Source organism: Podarcis cretensis (assembly GCF_951804945.1).
Source record: "Podarcis cretensis genome assembly, chromosome: 10".
In the NCBI taxonomy this organism is placed as follows: domain Eukaryota; kingdom Metazoa; phylum Chordata; class Lepidosauria; order Squamata; family Lacertidae; genus Podarcis; species Podarcis cretensis.
Window position 1 is genome coordinate 65267630 of NC_137179.1, and position 23347 is coordinate 65290976.

At 41.8% G+C, this 23347-nt stretch overlaps 1 protein-coding gene across 9 annotated transcripts in view; it reads right to left on the reverse strand.

Annotated features, from left to right (window-relative positions):
• Positions 1-23347, reverse strand: part of TAFA5 (TAFA chemokine like family member 5) — a 339258-nt gene that overhangs the window by 156728 nt on the left and 159183 nt on the right. For all 9 annotated transcript variants that reach the window (XM_079994434.1, XM_079994429.1, XM_079994433.1 and 6 more), the window contains exon 2: positions 12079-12228. In XM_079994434.1, the coding sequence (XP_079850560.1) occupies positions 12079-12228 (150 nt within the window). The remainder of the gene's footprint in view (positions 1-12078; positions 12229-23347) is intronic.

The following is a 23347-nucleotide window of genomic DNA, read 5'->3' on the forward strand; positions in this document are numbered from 1 at the left end:
TAACCTCTCGTTGCTTAATTCATGTTCTTGGGCATATGCTAGAGTAAGCTTGAATTTCTGATCCGCCGATTTTGGGGTTCCTTCCCGAAATCTTTTCATTATCAATTGCATTGCTCTAAAGCAAAAAACAAACAAACATGTACCATCACATCTACCATGAGTCAGGGTGTCGTAACTGAAAAACTTCAATAGCTTGTACTCAATGTAATCTACAAACAGTAGGGCCTCCTGAAAAATAACATTAAATGATGTTCTTCAGGGACCCTAGTTGGTCCCAAACTGTGAAAAGCTTTAAAGGAAGGCACCAGGCGTTTCAATTGACCTAGAAATGGACTAGGGACATGTACGGTTGTTTAAGCAGAAAGGGACACAGGTGATTCATGCTGGGCTGAATACACACATCTCTTTCTCCCTATTACCTATTAAAGAGCCCCTAGTGGAAAAACAGGGGGAAAAACTTTGTGGTATCAATTCACTGAGGGATAATACTGGTGAAACAGTGCTATAATTATAATGACAATGACAATAACAATAATTCCACTTTCGAAACTACAAAAGTGTTGTCACCTATTGGCAACTCTCCACCTATACGATTGAGTCATTTAAACGCAACCTCCGACTTACAGATAAGCAGATCTCGTAAAGAAGAACACTTAAAAATGGGCCAGTGAGTTTAGCAAGCTTGAAATTGCATTTCATCACAGAACAGCTATTAAAAGTGTCAGTGTTAATAATCCCACCATCAAATCCTCACACATACCCCAATCCCACTCACAACCTTTGTTCTTTTTTCCTAGCACTAAAGTGGAAAAAGAAAAGCATGTTTAGCCCCTGTGGAACAGTTGCGGAATTAAACACAGTGCAAAGCTATGACAAACTCCATACGCAGCTCCATTGCCAGAGAAGAGAACAAACGGCAGTTGCTGTGTATCAGAAGTGAGCAAATTATAAGGGTGATTTGAGAATGCTTAAACTGATGGTTGTAGATTATATACTCTTTTTTTAAAAAAAACACAACACCTATATTTATTAAATTTTCCATTTTAACAATCCAATCAAACCACATCATACATTCCAAATTATACATATTATTCAATAACCAAACAGTCCAAATATTATGCCAAATTATAACAAAAAATCGAGGGGACTTCACCACACTCCATACTTCTTGACCTATATTTGTGTGATATTATTGAGATTTCAATTGTGATCTGAAATTTTCAATTAATGGGTGAAATGTTTGTTTCCAAATTGTCCTGTGGGGTTGGATGATACCAGAAAATGGAATGACAGAGAAGCCAGTAGGAGAACACTTCAGTCTCCCAGGACATTCTATACAAGATTTCAAAGTAGCTGTCATAATACAAAAGAATTCGAAATAGACTGGAAAGAGAAGCTGCTGAATTTCAACTTATTACCAAACTTAAAACCATGGAGAAACCTGGTCGGAATAGAGACACTGGATTCATTATACAGTGATACCTCTGGTTGCGAACGGAATCCGTTCCAGAGGCCCATTCACAACATGAAAAGGCTGCAACCTAAAGCGCCCTATCTGCGCAGGTGCGCGGCATGTTTTGACACTTGTGTGCATGCACAAAGCGCAATTTAGCACTACTGCACATACATGAGCAGCAAAACCCGGAAGTAACTCTTTCTGGTACTTCCAGGTCACCACAGGACACAACCTGAAAAAATGTAACATGAAGCAAACGTAACATGAGGTACATGATAAAGCTATTTTTAGCCATCTCACCCCTTGCTTTTTCCTGTAAGGCCAATTGCAATTGTTAACAGTCATCAACAGGTTTACCACACCTATCAGCCAATCACCCATTCCCACCACCCTTCTGAGTAATACCCCTTCCCACCCTCTCACTATATATGGTGACTTCTGTTTCAGTGTATCTGAAGAAGTGTGCATGCACATGAAAGCTCATACCAATAACAAACTTAGTTGGTCTCTAAGGTGCTACTGGAAGGATTTTTTTTTTATTTTGCTTTGACTACGGCAGACCAACACGGCTACCTCCCTGTAACCAAAATACAAGTGTTTGTTAGAAACCCCTGTCTAGGGCACTGAAAATGAATTTATTGGCCAAATACAAACACAGATACGGTGTTTGCTTGTTAGTTTGTTTGTTACCAAGTGAATAGGTAAAGGGACCCCTGACCATTAGGTTCAGTCATGGCCGACTCTGGGGTTGCAGCGCTCATCTCACTTTTTGGCCGAGGGGGCTGGCGTACAGCTCCCGGGTCATGTGGCCAGCATGACTAAGCCACTTCTGGTGAACCAGAGCAGCACATAGAAACACCGTTTACCTTCCTGCCGGAGCGGTACCTATTTATCTACTTGCACTTTGATGTGCTTTCGAACTGCTAGGTTGGCAGGAGCAGGGACTGAGCAAGGGGAGCTCACCCTGTCGTGGGGATTTGAACCGCCAACCTTCTGATCGTCAAGCCCTAGGCTCTGTGGTTTAACCCACAGCACCACCCATGTCCAAGTGACACCAAGTGAATACTTTGTAGCTTAATGCAATGGAAAAGGTACCTTGCCAGGAAGTGTAGTAGCTACTTTGTTAACAGAGTGCAAATGGAAGAATGTTTATTTGGCTATATATTCCCACAACCAATTTTTATTCAGAGTTAAAGCTTTTATTCAGTTAAAGCATCAGTGAAGGTGACCATGTAATGTCAACAATGCTTCAAGACAACCTGAAAAAAGAAATCATTAATACTGCATTGTAGGACTACAATTGGGGTTAATAAGCTCTAGGGGATAAAGAACTCTTATGAAAGCTGTAAAGAATTGGATTCAATAGTTACTGAAACTCTCACAGAAAGTAGTAAAGGTTTTTGAAGATAGGCTTTCCTTATTTTTCTTGACATGAGTATGGATGGCTATTGTTGATACAGCCATTATAAGCTTCTAGTTATCTACACTCATTCTATTTATTCTTTCCCAGTGGGATAATGAAATTCTGCAATGACTAAAGAAAAGACAGAAAGTCTCACTAATAGAGGCCTTCAGGAACAGTTGAATGCTAGGGTTCACTTTCTCGTTATTATCATTTTACAGAATATAGACAGCAAATATGGTTGTGTACTGGAAAATATGGATCGAGTACAGTGGGACCTCAGGTTAAGTACTTAATTCATTCTGGAGGTCTGTTCTTAACCTGAAACCGTTCTTAACCTGAAGCATCACTTTAGCTAATGGGGCCTCCTGCTGCTGCCACGCCGCTGGAGCACGATTTCTGTTCTCAACCTGAAGCAAAGTTCTTAACCCGGGGTACTATTTCTGGGTTAGTGGAGTCTGTAACCTGAAGTGTATGTAACTCGAGGTACCACTGTACTTTCATACATTAGTGAAACACTACAAAGAATGTAGACTCAAAGCACATATACAGCCACATGCAAGCCTTTGCTGGGTAGCTCAGAGTGTCACTTTGTGCATTCAAAATGTGTAAAGGTAAAGGTAATGGGACCACTGACCATTAGGTACAGTCGTGACTGGCTCTGGGGTTGCAGCACTCATCTCATTTTATTGGCTGAGGGAGCCGGCTTACAGCTTCCAGGTCATGTGGCCAGCATGACTAAGCCGCTTCTGGCAAACCAGAGCAGTGCACGGAAACGTCGTTTACCTTCCCGCCAGAGCGGTACCTATTTATCTACTTGCACTTTGACATACTTTCAAACTTCTAGGTTGGCAGGAGCAGGGACCGAGCAACGGGAGCTCAACCCCATCACGGGGATTCGAACTGCCGACCTTCTGATCAGCAAGCACTAGGCTCTGTTGTTTAACCTACAGTGCCACCTGCGTCAAAATATGTATGTATGATGTAAATACGCATGTAGAAGCCTGCTTCACTTTGTGCAAATTACTCTGTGTGTGTGTGTGTGTTTAAGTGGCAATGGGACAAAAACCCTGCATGCTAAGACACAGAAAAGCCAGACTATCTGAACTTTGAACCTGGGGCTACCAGAGAGCTTAGGGAAGCCAAGCAGAAAATTCAATAGAAATAAGGAAACAGGTTTGGCAGATCCCTAGCGATCACTAAGGCAAAATTACCTGGGAACTACACAGAATGCAAATGGCAGAATTATGTATGCAATGAACAAACATCCCCTTCTGATGAACTATGTTTTTTGAACATGTCATTTCCCCAGTAAAATAAAGCATGCATTTGATGTAATTAAAGATCCCATGGCAGCGTCTGTATGCATGAGGGAGTTAAACCTTGCATCCTGGCGACGTTCCAGTTTAAATAATTAAATCTTAAAATTTCCCAGCACTCTCAGTTTTCATTTCCCAGCCTCAGCTGCCATGTTGTTGCCAGGTTAGACCCCAAAGGAGACCACATTAAAGTGAGAGATGAAGTAATTTGTGCTTATAGTTAAATCTCCACGTCTTTGGGGATACTACAGATGAAATATAATTTCCAGGGAAGCAAGAGAAGCAAACTATAACATGGATAGCTATTCATCACCTATAATTCTTTCTTCATGCTTTGGCGACACCTATTTTCATCTCTAGATGCTTTCTAGGACATAATAGAGATCACCTCCACAGCCAAATGGTATTCGGGGAGCAACAGAAACAGGACAGAATAGAAAGATGAGTACAACACAAAGGAGACGATTGGTGATGGAAGAAGCAAAATGATGAGGAAGGGGAAGGGACCATGCATATCGAGGACAGGCAAATTTAAAAGGGACAAACATTGGGGAAATCCCTTATGAGCGATGCAATATGAGGTGTGGTGCATATGAGCTCTAAGATGGTGCCATCAGTAATTAAGGAGTTTGAATAAAGAACAATATCGATCAGGGTAAGGTGGGGAGACTGTAGCTGTCATTCAAATTCTTTAGGTAAAGATAAAGGGACCCCTGACCATTAGGTCTAGTTGCGGACGACTCTGGGGTTGCGGCGCTCATCTCGCTTTATTGGCCGAGGGAGCCAGCGTACAGCTTCTGGGTCATGTGGCCAGCATGACTAAGCCGCTTCTGGCAAACCAGCACACAAAAATGCCATTTACCTTCCCGCCGGAGCGGTACCTATTTATCTACTTGCACTTTGCCGTGCTTTCCAACTGCTAGGTGGGCAGGAGCAGGGACCAAGCAACGGGAGCTCACCCCGTCGCGGGGATTCGAACCACCAACCTTCCAATCGGCAAGCCTTAGGCTCTGTGGTTTAGACCACAACACCACCCGCTTTAGAGCATATTAAAACAGATTGCACAGTAACCGACCTATGTTTTCCTTTGCCTGTCACCTCTGTAAAACACAAGAAACATCATACCTTATTCTGCCTCTTAAAATTATCCACAAAACACAGGAAACTGTACACATGAGTCATAGAAATGCATGAGAGAACACTTCTCTCTCCCACCTCAGTAATGTTTCCAAAAAAAAAAAAAAAAAAAAAAATACATTCAGAGGCTCACAGCCATTTCCCAACAACCATAGTAGCACTTTCATAGGAGATAAGCAAACCAACCCAGTGTACTGGACAGAAGGACAGTTGCACCAGCAGTCATTTCAATTCCTTATAGCGCAAAACACATTAGTCAGATGGATGATGAGCAACCGCTGCATAAAACCAACAGTGTTAATTTCAAAGTCCATATGATAACTGGTATATCATCTGTAAGGTACTTCTTTTTTCCCCTTTTGCCATCAGTGTCCACACCACACAGGAAGTGCACTCAGATTTCCCAACCTTTGAAAGCAGCCAGTCCACATCCATGTTGGTATTTTAGCCTTAACATCAAATTATGGACAAGTGTGCCTTTGATGTACAGTGGTTTACGAACTTAATCCGTTCCGGAAGTCCATTCTTAAACCAAAGCGCTCTTAAACCAGGGTGTGCTTTCCTATAGCAGTGGGGGACTCAATTTACAAATGAAACACACTCAACAGGAAGTGAAACCTGTCCTTATTCCAAGGCAAAGTTCACAAACCAAAACACCTACTTCTGGGTTTGCAGCGTTCTTAATCCAAGTTGTTCATAAACTAAGCTGCTCTAAAACCAAGGTACCACTGTTATTAATTCTTCTCATGAGGGAGAGATGGTGAAAGCTGTTTTGGACGTCATCAGCACCACTGAAACTCCTGATGTAACACTTGATGGCTGACTATCCCAAGGCCATAATCTCTGGAACTAGTAGAAGAAGCCTGCTTCACATACATTATCATTATTGTGTTATATTGGTACAACGGTTCTCCACGTGATACAAGCTAATTAGTTGTATCCATTTAAGTCAACCCATTTGCGCAAGTACAGTTGGACATCCACTCCCTATTCTCTCCTTGGAAACCCTGGAGCAGACTGTAGGGACACAGGGAGATAAGGCTGTAAAGTTCCATTGTGCAAGTAAAACAGGGTGGCTTAATTAAATAAATTTATAACCACTGCATAGCTGTCACACTGGTGTTGTCATGTCCTCCTTACAGGGTTTACCATGTAGATCAGCATATAGTGACATTCCAAAAAAGTCTTCTGCGTTCGGGTACACTGGGTGTCAGACTAACTTGTCTGAAACACAATTAAAAAACTTCATTGTGCTCCAAGATAATTTGGACTGTTTCATTTGAAACATTAAATACTTGTGGTATCCAAGTAACGTTCTCCATTCAACTAGAATAAATCTTCACTAGTCACAGGTTGCCAAGCTGCATTAGCATCCAAATTACTATGGTATTATTAGAATTTCTTTCTGCAATTATGATGCATGGCTGATCTTTCTGTGAAGGGACCTATGAAGTTATTGTATCCTTATGTCTATCTGTATTCATATTACGTGAAAAGAAAGAGTTGAATTAACGATAAGCCTTTAAAGAGCATAAAGTTAGACTTTGACCAATGTCTCACCCCCTCAATAGTGATAATTGTGACCATAGTACTTTTATTTTTCCTGAATGAAAGAAAAAAAGGTGTACTGGTTTAGCAACTTGACAAATCGTGTTGTGGTGAGATCAACGTGACTGACCAAAGGTTGTGGGTGGGGTCGTTTGGATAGCCACAACGCCCAATTGGTGGTCCCTCGTTGCTGGGTTCAATTTGGCTAATGGGAAAGAAGGCAAATGGTTCGAGGGACCTATTTATACCCATGCAGGTGGAGCTGTGGTTTAAATCACAGAGCCTAGGACTTGCCGATCAGAAGGTCGGCAGTTAATCCCCACGACGGGGTGAGCTCTCATTGCTCGGTCCCTGCTCCTGCCAACCTAGCAGTTCAAAAGCACGTCAAAGTGCAAGTAGATAAATAGGTACCGCTCTGGCGGGAAGGTAAACAGCGTTTCCGTGTGCTGCTCTGGTTTGCCAGAAGTGGCTTAGTCATGCTGGCCACATGACCCGGAAGCTGTACGCTGGCTCCCTCGGCCAATAAAGCGAGATGAGCGCTGCAACCCCAGAGTCGGTCACGACTGGACCTAATGGTCAGGGGTCCCTTTACCTTTACCTTTTACGTGTTGTAGAGCTTCCTCTTTTTGCTTGTGCATCAGAACACCCACCCACCTCTCCCTATATTTAGGGTTTTTTCAGCAATTGACCTTGCTATGCCGTCGTGTGTTGTCTGTTGTTGGGACAGGAGCATGGCAGGAATTTCTCCACTTGACTGATTGGCTGTTGCCATTTGGGTTTCGCCTGCCATGTAGCAAATCATCACAACTTGTAAGGTTGCAGATAGGCACTGGTTCAAGGTGGATAGGGATGCGGAGCTGTGCCAATCCCTATGTGAAGGGTATTCTGTTAAAGGAATCCAAGGACTCAAATTGGTTTGGTCAACCCCCGGTAGGAGGTTGTGCCCATGCCTGAGTCGCAGTGAGCATATGGGGAGTGGACAGAGTCTGCTCCCAGGCTCTTGACCTTCCTCAGGTGTTTACCATTGGCTGTCTTATGATGCACCCTAGGTCAGTGCTACCTACCGTGGGCGTAGGGAGCTAGTCGAACCAGAGCCTATGCAACCACTCACTTACAGTGGTGCCTCGCAAGACGAAATTAATCTGTTCTGCGAGTCTCTTCGTCTTGCAGTTTTTTCGTCTTGCGAAGCACGGCTATTAGCGGCTTAGCGGCTATTAACGGTTTAGCAGCTTAGCGGCTTTAAGAAAAAGGAAACAAACTCGCAAGAACTCACAAGACGTTTCATCTTGCGAAGCAAGCCCATAGGGAAATTCGTCTTGCGGAACGACTCAAAAAACGGAAAACTCTTTCGTCTTGCGTGTTTTCCATCTTGCGAGGCATTCGTCTTGCGAGGTACCACTGTATCTGTAATCAATAAAGTTGTGGCCTAAATTCAGCCAAAAACCAGAACAAAGATTTGAGTCGAATGTGTCTTTATTTATTGGGGAGGTCTCGGGATCTGAACACACAATACCTAATTAGTTTCCTAATTAACAGTTATATGATAAGGCCAATAACTACTGAAACTAGTTAGCTCTTCTGTCTTGAAATAAATTATCCAAGCCTATTTGTCTGAATACGGATATGGAATAATCCCAAGGTTTTAGCAACAAACACCTGTCTCCTAAGGTTTCCCCCACCAGCCAACACCATGCTAGTAACAAATCCATCAGATCTTTCCTTTTTTGTTTTATTTGTGCTAGATTTATATCCAGTGAAAGCAGTAACACACACTATAAATTCAGTATTTATAATCTTAAGAAGCCTTATATCTTAAGTAGGATGACATTTAAAGGCTGAGATCTCCTACAGTACATTCAGAGTATTTTCAGGAATTTAACGGATACCAATCCATAAAACTTCTTATAGTCATAAGAACTGTACTTATTCAGCTCAGCTCATGAATACACTAAGACAGGGTATTTGGAGTGCAGCCATTTTAGTCTCACTGAAGATAAGCTATTTAAGCCACGGTGCTTTAATTTAAAACAATTTGCACCCATTGAAGTCAATGCAATTAGAATGGCTAAAATCCAAGTGTCAGCTGTAACTATTTCATGGATCACAGTTGCAGTGCATTAATTTAATTATGTATTGCTCTTATTTTCTATATTTAGAGTGCAACATATTTTACATTCTCCCTTTCAAGGACACAACGAAAAGCACACACACCATAATTTTGTAAGAGTCTGGTGAACTAGGATTCATTCACAATCAGTTTTGACCCCAACTATTCTCTGTAGGTTTTCAAAGATAACTGGGTGTGGGAGGGGGAGAGAGAAAATAATATTAGCTGAAGGTAATGTGATTAACATTCTGGTCTAAAAAAATAAAAATTGGTGTCAAGTGAAAATGTGCTAGTCATCAGATGTGAACACTAACATAAGTGAATATTAAACCAGAGATTCAACAGGGAATCAAACCTATAAAAGTCCTGTATTTAAGAGGTTGTTGTATAACACTGAGGTAAACCATGATTTGAAATGAACTATGAAGTGTTATGAATACAAATCTAGGTTGGGAATGCTAGTCAACTGAAAAGGCATTGTCCACACATGTTGTCAAATATCCCATGACACTAAGAATGACACTCTGAAGATGGCAGGTTACCTTTACATGTTTGCCTTTGACATGTTAATAACAACTATTTGTTACTTTGCTTTATTTGTGATTTTATTTATTTTGTTAACAGTATGCTGCCCTAGCAAGAATGACCGCTTAGTGAATTGACTATAGTTACAGAAACCTTATCTAATTTTATTAAGTTATACCAATTCACTATGGTTTTTAAAATGTTACGTTCATTATTTCATCTTAATTTAATATATATTTAAAAACATTTCAGTTTAATTTGTTCTTGTAATTAACATATGCATTGACATTCTCTGTCTCAATTGCTCTCAATCAGACTTAATGGCTAGATTATAGCGCTTCTGATTTTGAGTACCTTCACAGCCCTTCTTCCTGTGGCAGAAACAAAAACAGTACAAAGGGAGGGGAAAAAGTCTAAATTCAGAATTTATGGTAGCTGTGAGGTGCAGCAGTGGGTTTCTCCCTCTGCCTAAATAAAATGTAACAATAAAGGCAGAAGTCCCTGCCTTTGGCATGCAGTCTGAAGCTCTATCAAACAAGTTCAGTTGCTCTAGAATTTATCATTGCTACAGGCTCAACTGTTTATAGCATCAACAACCCCTAAATTCTTCAGATTCGTAAGTCCTTATCAGGTCATTTCAGGGTTACTTATACATACTTACATCCTTCTAAATAACTAGGGAGTTCCCTGACTATGCACTAATCAATATTCTAATTTGAGGTAGTCTCTTTACTACCAACCTGATAGACACTAAGCCGCTTGAGTTCACTATTTGAATTATTTAAGAAAATGATGCTGATAAATATTTTATAATGACAACTTACACAGAATCTGATACACATTTTTGGTTATAAATTATATTGGTTGTAATAAAGTTTACTTCCAAATAGGGTATTAATAAATAACATGCACGATGGGAATAAAAGAACAGAATTCATAACAAAATCTATCCTAAATCAAAATAAAATATATATTTTTTATTTCATTGGTACAGAATAAATGAGTCTGAAAATGTAGAACATGGGTCCACTCAACACTAATACATATCTAAATCATATGCACATAATGACTTTGGTTCAATCAAAGCTGCATCTATATCTTCAGGTAGAAGAACTCAAATATATCATAAACTGAGTATACTAGAGGAAAAGTTGGATAGGAATCTTTAAACTATGCAAAAATAAAGCAAGTTAACATGCCAGACAAATCAAATGCAATTCCAAAATTAGTAGACCTATTAAGATCTTTGACTTAGAACTGCATTATTTAAATCTAAAGGGAAGGGGGAAAACAACTAAACATACCATGGGAAAATATGATGGAGCAAACAGAAAGAACAAGCAGATTTTAGAGTACCAACAAGAATGAAGGCAAAACACAAAAATAGAATGGATGTGATGTTTTATATTTAGCTTGGTGGGCAGGCAATGAAATCCCCTTTGTGCTGTCTTCTTTGATAGTCAGTGGGGGAGTCAAATTCTGATGAAATGGTACTGAAGTCTCAGCATTTTTTATTTTTTTTAAGGGGCTCAAGTGTGAGTCATTTTTCAAAGCAGACCTGAATTTATTATCTTTTTTTACAGAAGCATCCGTTTGTATTTTCCCCTGCAAAACCTAAATCAAAACATGCTATTTTTAATGCTGTCTATTTATAACAGGAGTCCTGTTTTATCTCAGTTTAATTGCAACCTGAACGTTTGTCGGTAAGTTTTCATCAGCAGGCTTACACTGCTGACTGCACCACTGGTGTCTTAGTTGGAATACAGCAGCTCATTTGAGACATAAAAATGATTTCAAAGTGAAATATTTTCATCCTCCCTCTACATCAGCATTTTTGCAAGCTGCAGGCAACACACTGCATCTGCAGTGAATCATACAGAATGACGTTTTTAATGAGGTAAGGGGCAGCAGAAATATAAGGTGTAATACAACAGTTCCATTCTAATGTCATATTCACCAGCACTTCCACCTCTCCCCAACCACATTAACTTTCATGCAGGAGTGGTCACGTTGGCCACGATTCAAATTAAGATGTAGAGTATTAAACTAGCAACGTCAGTTAGGCTGGCTGTGAACCCAGCTCTTGATGCTCGGAGGAAGCAATAGAAAGGTTTTCGAGAAGCAATCTCTCTCTTAACACAATAGTACTGCAATGCAGGACATCCATTTCCTACACCATTACAAAACCAATTCTAAGTCTGTGGATTCTGGCAGAGAAAACATACAGCGCTTGTTCCAATACGCCATCTGGAAAGCATGGCTTGGTTGCCCATTGGTATGGAACTGACGCACAACCATCCCACAGATACAGATCCATGGAGAAATGACCGGACATTTCTCAACTTCATCAGCTAACAGAAAACAAAGGCTCCAGACCAGAAGAGAAAGCGAGTCAATTGCCTGTTAGAGGCACACAGTTAATGTGTACAAGAATTTCCAGAGTAATCCTCGGGTCAACATGTTCACTTGGCTGGTGATTGCACAAATATTTGACAAGACACTTTTTCAATCTGAACAAATAAAGTGCTTGATAACCAATTCCGTGTTGGGCGGATATTAAGTTAAATGATCTTTTGTCTCTTACCATCGACGCAGGCTGGCCTCGCTCTCGTTGTACCGGCAATCTGTCCTTTTTTACATGCACAACGAGCTGTTTGTCGGGCTATAGTCCTTCGGGGCTGACTGCTATCTCTGTCCAGCGTAACAATCTCACATGTACCTGCAGCCAACTGACCTGGAAAAAGAACCAGCAACAGGTACCATAGTCACTGAATGAACCATAGCCACTCTATTACAGAAAAAAAAGTCACAATCCATTGTTGTAGCAGGCACACAGGCACTCCACAACAAATGGAAAATGAGCTTATGGATACAATAAGAAGAGAGGTAACCAGAATATTCTCCTTGTGCTAGCCAAATGAAAACTTTAAGTCTGGACCAGTCAGAAAACTATTTTCTATAAATGGTTTCATGGAACAAATCACTTTTACTTTGTTGAAAGAACTACTTTAGCAGTGATTAAAATAAAAGATGTATTTCAAGTACACTTGTGCAGGAAGCACAAAAATATTCAAAGGGAAAAGAGGTATGTTAAGAATTACCTATCCTTTATCCAGAATACCTGGAATTATGGATCCATACCTCCACAACTTTGGTGAAACACAGTACAGTTTAAAAATACCAAACTGCAGCCAGTTAAAAGCTTCATCATTACTCTGCTTCAATCTTATTTCTGTTACAAAACATCAGCATAAAATATACAATTGCTTTAAACAATTCTAAGCAATAGGAATTACTCAGGAAATAAAATATTGCCCCCTTCAACTTGTGATCTTTTCCATAATATTTCTATATTACTACTACTTAGAAAAGCAATAGGATTACTACTCTGAAAAAAATTTAAGGCAAAAATTTATATCGACAGAAAACCTTGTACAGGCAAACCCCGTTTTAGGCGCAAAGGATATGTGTGCGATTGTGCACATGTGCACAGCACTAAACACAGAAGCCACCTGGAAACATAATAAAAGATGTTTACTAAAAGAGTAGCGCAAGGAGGGATGGAAGCTGAATGAGGCAGGATATTTCAACTGCACACAATTTTGTGCAAGCACGCAATGACCCAGAACACAACTCCAACACAAATCTGGGGTTGCCTGTAGCAGCCACAGCTATGAAATAAAAAGGCGTGACACAAGAAAAGTTTGGGTAAAACATGAGGGCATGCTTATTTAAATTTATACAAATTATCTGCAGTGTGGCTGTGTGTGGGAACCTCGCTTTTGGGTGAAGCCTGCCTTGCTACATGAAAAGGGGAATTGCCTTCGGTTCCACTACCACCCCCCTTTTATCATGCCTGAGGATAGATAGGGAGGCCTTCCTGACCCACCCACTCTCAGGGGGGTTTGCCCCCAAGGTAATCCTTACCAAGCCAAGAAGGTTAGTTCCTGGTCTCGCCATTCACCATAAAGGTACCTAAGGATGCTCGCCCAAACTCTGCCCTGTGAAAGTCCAACACACTGCTGCCCAAAGTGGCCAACTAAACAGGGATAATGACAGGAACAGTGAAGTTTTGGTAGACCCCTTTCTTTCCCCAGGGCTACAACAGTTTAACAAGAAGGTACAGCAACTGAGGCTGTCAGTGGAACTTTTGTGACCGATGTCCCTACCATCTGCCAAGGCTATAATAAGAACTAGAATACTGAGTGCCAGGAACTAACAGTAGCAGCAGAGAAAACATGCTCCCCACTTTATTTTCAACTTTCTTGGGCACATGAAACTAACCACAATTACCTTGAGTTTCTGCTTAACCCACAAGAAAGAAGGTCATTTTCACTGGACAGGTTTAATTCAAATCCATCAAACCTCCTTTGGGGAAGGTTCTCAGGCAGGGTGGAAGGAGAAAGAACTTGCTCATGTGAAGACCACCTGGTGGAAACCCTTACACATATGGTTCTTAATTGTAAACTATATGCTGATCTCCGTCAGCAATTTCTAGATCAACTCTGCATCCCCAAATGGAAACCAGAGTTGGAGGTCATACATTTTCTATTACCGGGGAATGACCAGGAGCTCACCAAGTTAGTGGCTAAATATCTCTATTTGTTTTTTTGTTGTCGAAATACACTGCAGACATCTGATCTCCTTGGAGACCTAGAGATGTGACAATAGATTGCCCTGCCTCCTTTCTTTGAGCAAATGTTTTGTGCCACTGGGTAAGTGGTAATTCTGTATTGATTTGTTTTGGATGTTTGGATGTGATGCCAATAAAAGGTTTGATGATGGTGATAGGAATAGCCAACCAACAGAACAACCCAATCAACCTAGTTCAGAAAGGCAAAGAATCAAAACAACACTGTAAGAGAAAGTGATGGCCAAATTTGGCCCTCCAGCTGTTTTGGGACTACAACTCCCATCATACCTAGCTAACAGGACCAGTGGTCAGGGATGATGGGGATTGTAGTCCCAAAACAGCTAGAGGGCTGAGTTTGGTCATCACTGGCTTCCATAGTCTGTTTGCTCAGCTCCGCCCACCCTACACCAACACAATGTGTGGCTGCATGCTGCTTGGGTAACACTGGGCTCAGTTCCCAGTGTGCACACAAAGTCCCACTGCTGCTGGAGCTCTCTAACCATGGTGGTTAAGCAGGGATTGTTCAACTAGGTTAATTTATTTTAAAAGTAACTCCCCTCCCGCCGATAAGCTTTTAAAAAAAAACAAAAAATGGAGGATGGCACTGTTTGCTTTGTTGCAGCTGTTAGATTGTAGTTTATGTCCTGGTTCTTAATGTAGAGCCGATAAAAACATAACTTTCCCCCTAAACAGGTGTTTTATGTTTGCCTCCTGCAAGACAGAACAGAGCCCCCAGTTATTGGCTCATGATTGAATATATAATGTTAACTTTATTTATGTGAACCTGCACAGGCAGAATGCATTTAATCGTTGGGAAATCTGAAAATAGGAATGAAGTGCAGGTGCAGATACAGAAGTAGACCGGATCGCACAGTTATGCTAATATCTGTAATATGCTGAAAGTTATATAGCAGCAGAAATTTGAATTTGCACAAGAACGTGGCAGAGCAGATACCACCTTTCTGGCATTTATAAGAACCCTCCATAGTTGGGCAGGAATGTGTGTATGTGTGTGTGTGTGTGCACGCATTAAATACATAAAATAACAATAGTAGATGCTTCACTAACCTTTCAGAGCAATCTGGAAGGGACATTGGGGAAGTGAGAGAGAGGGAGTTCCATTGTGCAAACAGATGCCCATTCTGCTAGTTCATGGACACTATTGGCTGTAACCCAATAAATGTATTCTAAATATGGTTTCCATTTATGGTACAGTGGTACCTTGGGTTAAGTGCTTAATTCATTCCAGAGGTCCGTACTTAACCTGAAACTGTTCTTAACCTGAAGCACCACTTTAGCTAATGAGGCCTCTTGCTGCTGCCGCGCCGCCGGAGCACGATTTCTGTTCTCATCCTGAAGCAAAGTTCTTAACCTGAAGCACTATTTCTGGGTTAGCGGAGTCTGTAACCTGAAGCGTGTGTAACCTGAAGTGTATGTAACCTGAGGTACCACTGTAATCAGAACTTTCTCAGTGATACACTTCTGTTGCAAATATAACGCTTTTTTAGATCATCAGGAATATGCTGTATTCTGTACCTGTGAAAATGTGAATCCCAGGCACCTATTGGCAATTGGCTGGAGCTGGCACTGGGGTCTAAACCACAGAGCCTAGGGCCTGCCGATCAGAAGGTCGGTGGTTCGAATCCCCACAATGGGGTGAGCTCCCGTTGCTCAGTCCTTGCTCCTGCCAACCTAGCAGTTCGAAAGCACGTCAAAGTGCAAGTAGATAAATAGGTACCACTCCGGTGGGAAGGTAAACGGCATTTCCGTGCGCTGCTCTGGTTTTGCCAGAAGCGGCTTAGTCATGCTGGCCACATGACCCAGAAAAACTGTCTGCGGACAAACGCCAGCTCCCTCGGCCAGTAAAGTGAGATGAGTGCCGCAACCCCAGAGTCATTTGCCACTGGACTTAACTGTCAGGGGTCCTTTACCTTTACCTTTAGAGGTACTACCAGGGCAATCCTGGATGGCTGAAAACAGTTTTGTCCTGTTGCGGGGAGGGGTACCTTTGTTTAGTCATAGAAGGCACAATGAACATTGAAACATTTTCTTACAGGATCCTATGCCAGCAAGAGGTTCTGTTCTGTTTGAACTTAGCATTCTAGAGACCTTTAAAAAACAACAACTTTGTTTTATATTAATCTAGAAATGTATTTCTCTGAATTGCACATGCAGCCTTATGTTACACTCTCACACAGTAATTTTTCCCCATGTGCCGTCATTTGGATGCCTAGCAACACAAGCTCTTTTTATAACTCAAAATGTACAAAGGTTCATTTGACTAATTCGCTGCTAACAAATTTTACCTGCAGATATCACATCTGCTATGAAGAAGTGAATCCCAGTAGCCACTGTATAAAGGTTTTTTGCAGATTTCCTAAGGAAGACTAAGAAGCATGCCTATATCATATATGCATGAACAACATATACACTCCAGAGCAGAGGCTGCCAACTTGGGCTGGGCGATATCTGGTTTTCAGCATCATGATTTATCACCAGCTATACATCACAATATTCTGATATATCATCATGTCTGATATAAGGATGGATTTATGTAGAGGCAAGTGGTGACTTCACAGTTTTTCCCTGCATCGTGATTTTTGCTGGCGCCTGCTCTTGTGATTCGATGCCGCCTGGGGAGAGCTTAGCCAGCAGAGATAACAGGGGCTGCAGGAATCGAGAGAAGCATTGGCTGGCTTCACAGTTTTTCCCACATTGTGATTTTTTCACAGCACACACATACACACACATCATGATTCACCATACATTGCCAGGTCAAAAATTATGAAACCGGTATCACAATACGGACTTCAATCTGGTTTGGGATGATATATTGATATATTGCCCAGCCTTTTTGCCAACTTGAGGTGTGGAGGCTGTGGACACATCTGCAAACTGGACAAACTGTTGTGAGAGCCCCACACATCCCACAATTGTCTACCAAAGGATGCTTCAAGCTGAATGTCAGTGGCTGTGGGCAGGACCTCGTGAGCACCAAAGAAGGCTTCTGCAAGGCTTTACCAATGAGATATCGCCATCATAAGATGAAGGATCCTCTAGGCTCCCAAATATGGACCGAAAGAAAATTCAACTCACAGACCCCTGGCTACCAGTTGAGAATTTTGCTGTGACCAAACTGATTAAGGCATAAACAAACAGCACAACAGGTATGAAAAATTGGGGTATGCAAGAGCTAAGAAACTACAAATCAGAAAGTTCTGGTCCGCATCTTGTAGACCAATTCTGCTCACTGATCTCTTTGAAGCAAAACCACTTAGCCACTTTCATTCCATTAGTAGCCCTGACTCAGGCTTTTATGAACACCTGGTAAGAAATTTTGATATATGAAAGTTAAATTTTTATAGTTACTTTCTTTTTGTGCTCACCGCTCTGGTAGGGTAGACAGGTACCAGACACTCTGATATTTTGAATTCTATATGTTCTGGTGACTTCTTTCGCTATTTGCACAGTACTGAAAGATAGCCAGTTGGTGGTAGTCTTGCCTATCTTTTTAAGTTAGGCTTTTGACTAATTACATAATCTATGGCCTTTTAAACTGTTCGGTGGGTTGGGATTGTTTTTGTTTGTTGCTATGCTATGTTTTTCTGTGTTTTTACATTGTAAACCACCCTGTGATCCTACGATGAAGGGTACTATTAAAATAACAATAATAATAAGCCAGTTTGTCACACAGGCAGCAGAAATTCTATACACACAAACAGTTGCATGCACATAGCTGTCCCTCTGTGGACATATCTACATGTAAGGTAGGGCCCATGAGAACATTATGTCAGGGATGAGCTAGTAGCTATGGCCCTGTTGCTCTCCCACTGTGTAAAAGTAAGTGTGTGGAGATAATGAGTAAGTAGGATGGTACTGGAGGAGACTATTGAGAGTCCCGTGGACTGCAAGAAGATCAAACGTATCCATTCTGAAGGAAATCAGCCCTGAGTGCTCACTGGAAGGACAGATCCTGAAGCTGAGGCTCCAATACTTTGGCCACCTCATAAGAAGAGAAGACTCCCTGGAAAAGACCCTGATGTTGGGAAAGATGGAGGCCACAAGGAGAAAGGGACGACAGAGGACGAGATGGTTGGACATTGTTCTCTAAGCTACCAGCATGAGTTTGACCAAACTGCGGGAGGCAGTGGAAGACAGGAGTGCCTGGCGTGCTCTGGTTCATGGGGTCACGAAGAGTTGGACACGACTAAATGACTAAACAACAACAACAAGGACTTCTAATGCTTGAACATTCTGAGTGCAGTACAAGTAACATGAAAATTTGATGAAATATTCCATTCTTCTTCAACATTTAGATATTTCCTCATCCATACACAGACCCTCCAAGTGTCCCTATTTTCCAAGGATAGTCCTGGATTTACAGAAGCCACCCTGGTTTTTTATTTGATCCAAGAATGTCCCTCTTTTCCTTGGGAAAAATTCACTGGAGAAATACTGGAGGGTATGGAGTTTTGCAACTCCCGAGCCAAGGAGATAAGTAACTATAAAACCTTTAGAATACATTGGAAGGCAGCCCTGTGTAGGGAAGTTGTTCAATGTTCAATGTTTTATTATGCTTTTATATATGTTGGAAGCCATAGTGGCTGGGGCATCCCAGTCAGATGGGCGTGGTATACATAATAAAATTGTTATTGTTGTTGTCCCAACTTTCATCAGAGAAATGTTGAGGGGCATGCCGTACCCCACATATCACATACTTGGCATTAACAATGTGACTATTTGCAAGAATAAGGATTGTTACATCAAGCACAATCTACTGGCAGTCAATTTATTGGCAGTGTCCAGTACAGTATTTATAAACGTTTGCTTTCCGATCTGAGGCCCAGTTCTAAAATGTGTAGTTTCTTGTTTACTGCTCCAGATGAAAAATTTCCCAGCTCATTAATGCCTGCTTCTCCATCGCTTCCTTTGCAATTTTGAGCTAGACAGCTTCAGTTTACTACTGTCATCAGATTTCATAAATTTATGTCAGTTTGGTCCAACAAAACTGCACAGCTGATATGAGATAAGCTTATTCTATTACCATTCCATTTTAAAACTGAATGCAGCTATCTCTAATCAAATGAGTCCGATGACTGCTGGAATCATAGGAAGCAAAAGCAGGCCTACAGGCTCCCTAGAATTTAGCAACAGCAAAGAAAGGTAGGTTTGCACTGCTCAAATACACGCATTACAAATTCTGCTCAGGGATTTTCATACCTCGTACAGGTTTCAGCATAAATGAGGTATTGCAATATACTTGTACGGTTGCACCTAATCAAAGCATTATATGAAAAGTGAAGAAAATAAAGGAAGATGCACTCCAGACACAAAAGCAAAGAATATTATACCTAAAGTACTGAGAGTTTTTAAAACTAAGGTGTAATTTTAACACCAAAGTAGCATTATTCAAAGAGAGCAGTCAGAAAGCATTTACAGAAATCTTCAACAGGGTAAATGGAAAGGAAGAACATACTTCTAGTTTTCCAACAGGGTTTTCAGTTATATTTTTTTACCAATAAAGTGGTGCCTCGCAAGACGAAATAAATCCGTTCCGCGAGTCTCTTTGTCTTGCGGTTTTTTCGTCTTGCGAAGCACAGCTATTAGCGGTTAAGCGGATTAGCGCTATTAGCGGTTTAGCGGCTTAGCGGCTATTAGCGGCTTAGCGGCTATTAGCGGCTTAGCAGCTTAGAAAAAGGGGGGGAAAGGGGGAAAACTCGCAAGAACTCGCAAGACATTTCGTCTTGCGAAGCAAGCCCATAGGGAAATTCGTCTTGCGAAGCACCTCAAAAGACAGAAAACTCTTTTGTCTAGCGAGTTTTTCGTCTTGCGAGGCATTCGTCTTGCGGGGCACCAGTGCATTCCACTTTATCAGTGGAATTACAATCATATTAGGCCAAATTAAATAACTTAACTATCATATTTTGAGAGGCCCTGCACATACTAGTTGGAAACATGCTCAAGGACTTACAAACACCCTTGGGGGGAGCTGCATTCAAATGTACACAATCTTTATCATTCACACACCTTTGCCAATGGCTACCTGCAAAAATGGGACACTGGTGGTGCTGTGGGTTAAACCACAGAGCCTAGGACTTGCTGATCAGAAAGTCGGAGGTTCGAATCCCCGCAACGGGGAGACCTCCCGTTGCTCGGTCCCTGCTCCTGCCAACCTAGCAGCTTGAAAGCACGTCAAAGTGCAAGTAGATAAATAGATACCACTCCAGCGGGAAGGTAAACGGCGTTTCCATGCGCTGCTCTGGTTCGCCAGAAGCGGCTTAGTCATGCTGGCCACATGACCTGGAAGCTGTACGCCGGCTCCCTCAGCCAATAAAGCGAGATGAGCGCCACAACCCCAGAGTCGGTCACGACTTGACCTAATGGTCAGGGGTTCCTTTACCCTTTACCTTTACTTTACCTGCAAAAATACATTCAGGGCAAGCAACAGAACAATATCCTCCTGTTGCTAACATCCACAAACACTAACCCATACCAGATAAGGTAAGAAGGTAAAGGACCCTTGGACAGTTAAGTCCAGTTAAAGGTGATTATGGGGTTGCGGTGTTCATCTCGCTTTCAGGCCGTCCACAGACAGCTTTCTGGGTCATGTGGCCAGCAGAACTAAACTGCTTCAGGCGCAACGGGACACCGTGATGGAAACCAGAGCACACAGAAATGCTGTTTACCTTCCCGCTGCCGCGGCACCTATTTATCTACTTGCACTTTGACATGCTTTCGAACTGCTAGGTTGGCAGGAGCTGGGACCGAGCAATGGGAGCTCACCCCGTCGTGGGGATTCGAACTGCTGACCTTCTGATCGGCAAGCCCAAGAGGCTCAGTGGTTTAGACCACAGCGCCATCCGCATCCCTATACCAGATATATTACATGTGGTGGCATAACCAAATGTACATCAGGAATAATGGTCCATTTCAAATAAAAGTTGAAAACAGTGGAATTAAAAGGAAGGATACAGTCATATAGAACTAAAAAGGAGAAGAAGAATGTTGGCTTCTTTCACCTCTTTGATAAAGTTCATAGGCACTGAAAATGGAAATCCAGCAGGGTGATAAATGTGGTAGCAGTTCAACAACACCATTCAAAAAGACTGAGCACAAGTCCTGTGCATATTTGGTTTTAAAGACCCATTCTGACAGCCAAAATCAGAAACTGTTGAGAGAAAGTCTACCTGTTTCACGTATCACTCACTGGTTGGTTAAACCACATTTGAATCATAGAGATGAAAGTTAACATACAGATGGAGTAAACAACCAAAAACTTTGGCAGGATTTGAGTAATGCTTATAATGGACAAAAAACTATGGTAAAAATGGATTATTAAAAATGAAAATAGAGAAAATAAGGGAAGCAGTTGGGGGGGGGGAAGATTGATAATGGTAATCATGGAAGCGCAGAGGGGAGTCAAAAGATTCAGGGAATCCTAAATGATAGTGTTGATGTTTAATGTTTGAATTTAAACTTGTTGTGTTAAACTTAATAAAAATATATTTTTAAAAAGGAAGAAAGTTAACATACAGATTAGCAATCCTCTAAAGAGAGAGGGGAAAACATATGCTGTGGGAAATGAAGCAAATGATCTAAGCCAGACCTTATTTAAGCAGTAGCTTGGTAGCCATAGGCAACAAGAACATAGGCAACTTGCTCACTCATCTCCATGCAGGTGAGTGAGCAAGTCCCACAAATGCTATCTCCCTTCTTTGCTCTCAGTGCAGAGATGAAGTGGGCTGTCAGAAGGAAACTCCTTCTTTCAGGACCAGCACAGAAATGAAGTAGGTTGCTGCAAAAGGGGAAGAGCTCTTCACCCATTTTCTGCCAGCTAGCTTCTTCAGGCTAGATTCTCTTACTCACCTTTCCCTAGACCAACGGCTTTTGTGGACTTATTTGCAAAGCTGACCTAAGCAGGAACTTGAAGGCCAACTTTCCCATGTTGTTGCTATGGTTACAGGACTATATATAGGTAAAGATAAAGGTAGGGGAGCAGGTGGTGCTGTGGTTTAAACCATGGAGCCTCTTGGGCTTGCCGACCGGAAGGTCAGCGGTTCAAATCCCCACGACGGAGTGAGCTCCCGTTGCTCTGTCCCCCAGCTTCTGCCAACCTAGCAGTTTGAAAGCACACCAGTGCAAGTAGATAAATAGGCACCGCTACAGTGGGAAAGTAAATGGTGTTTCTGTGTGCTCTGGCACTCATCACAGTGTCCCGTTGCACCAAAAGCGGTTTAGTCATGTTGACCACATGACCCAGAAAACTGTCTGTGGACAAATGCCGGCTTCCTCGGCCTAAATCGAGATGAGCACAGTACCCCATAGTCACCTTTGACTGGACCTAACCATCCAGGGGTCCTTTACCTTAAACACACACACACACACACACACCTATGATTATATATAACCCTCCAGGATATCCTTTGTGATTGTATAAGAGACGATGGCCCAAACCAGTGTTTCCTTCATTTCTAGCATGCCTCTTTCCAAGCATAATCAAAGTAGGTTAAAGGTAAAGGTAAAGGACCCCTGACAGTTAAGTCCAGTCACTGACTCTGGGGTTGCAGCACACATCTTGCTTTACAGGCCGAGGGAGCAACAGAACACCAAAACCAGAGCAGCACACAGAAACGCCGTTTACCTTCCCACCGGAGCAGTACCTATTTATCTACTTGCACTTTTTTGGTGTGCTTTTGAACTGCTAGGTTGGCAGGAACTGGAACCAAGCAACAGGAGCTCACCTCGTCGCGGGGATTTGAACCGCTGACCTTCTGATCAGCAAGCCCAAGTGGCTCAGTGGTTTAGACCACATAGCCACCTGCTTCCCTTCAAAGTGGGTTACAAGACACTAAAAGCAAACTAGAGAACAGATAAACACAGCAATAAGTCATCTAAATAAAACAACAGTGCTATTTTTCTAGAAAAATAGGTGCTGGAACTCACCATGAACACCTCTTAGAATGGGAATGGTGCCCACCTGAGAAGTGTCAAAACTAAGTTGCGGCTGGGAAAAAAAAGCCCTGTATAAAACAGCTTAAATTACTGCATTGAAGATTTCTTTTTATCAAGTAAGAAGGAGAGCTACTCAAGCTTCTTCACACTGGACTTCACCCTTCAAGCAGCAAAGGCTCATCTGTCCGCCTTGCTGAGCTTGCTATCCTTATAATAATATCACCTCCACTTGAATCTCTAAAAGTTTTAACCACAACAGGCTCTTAGA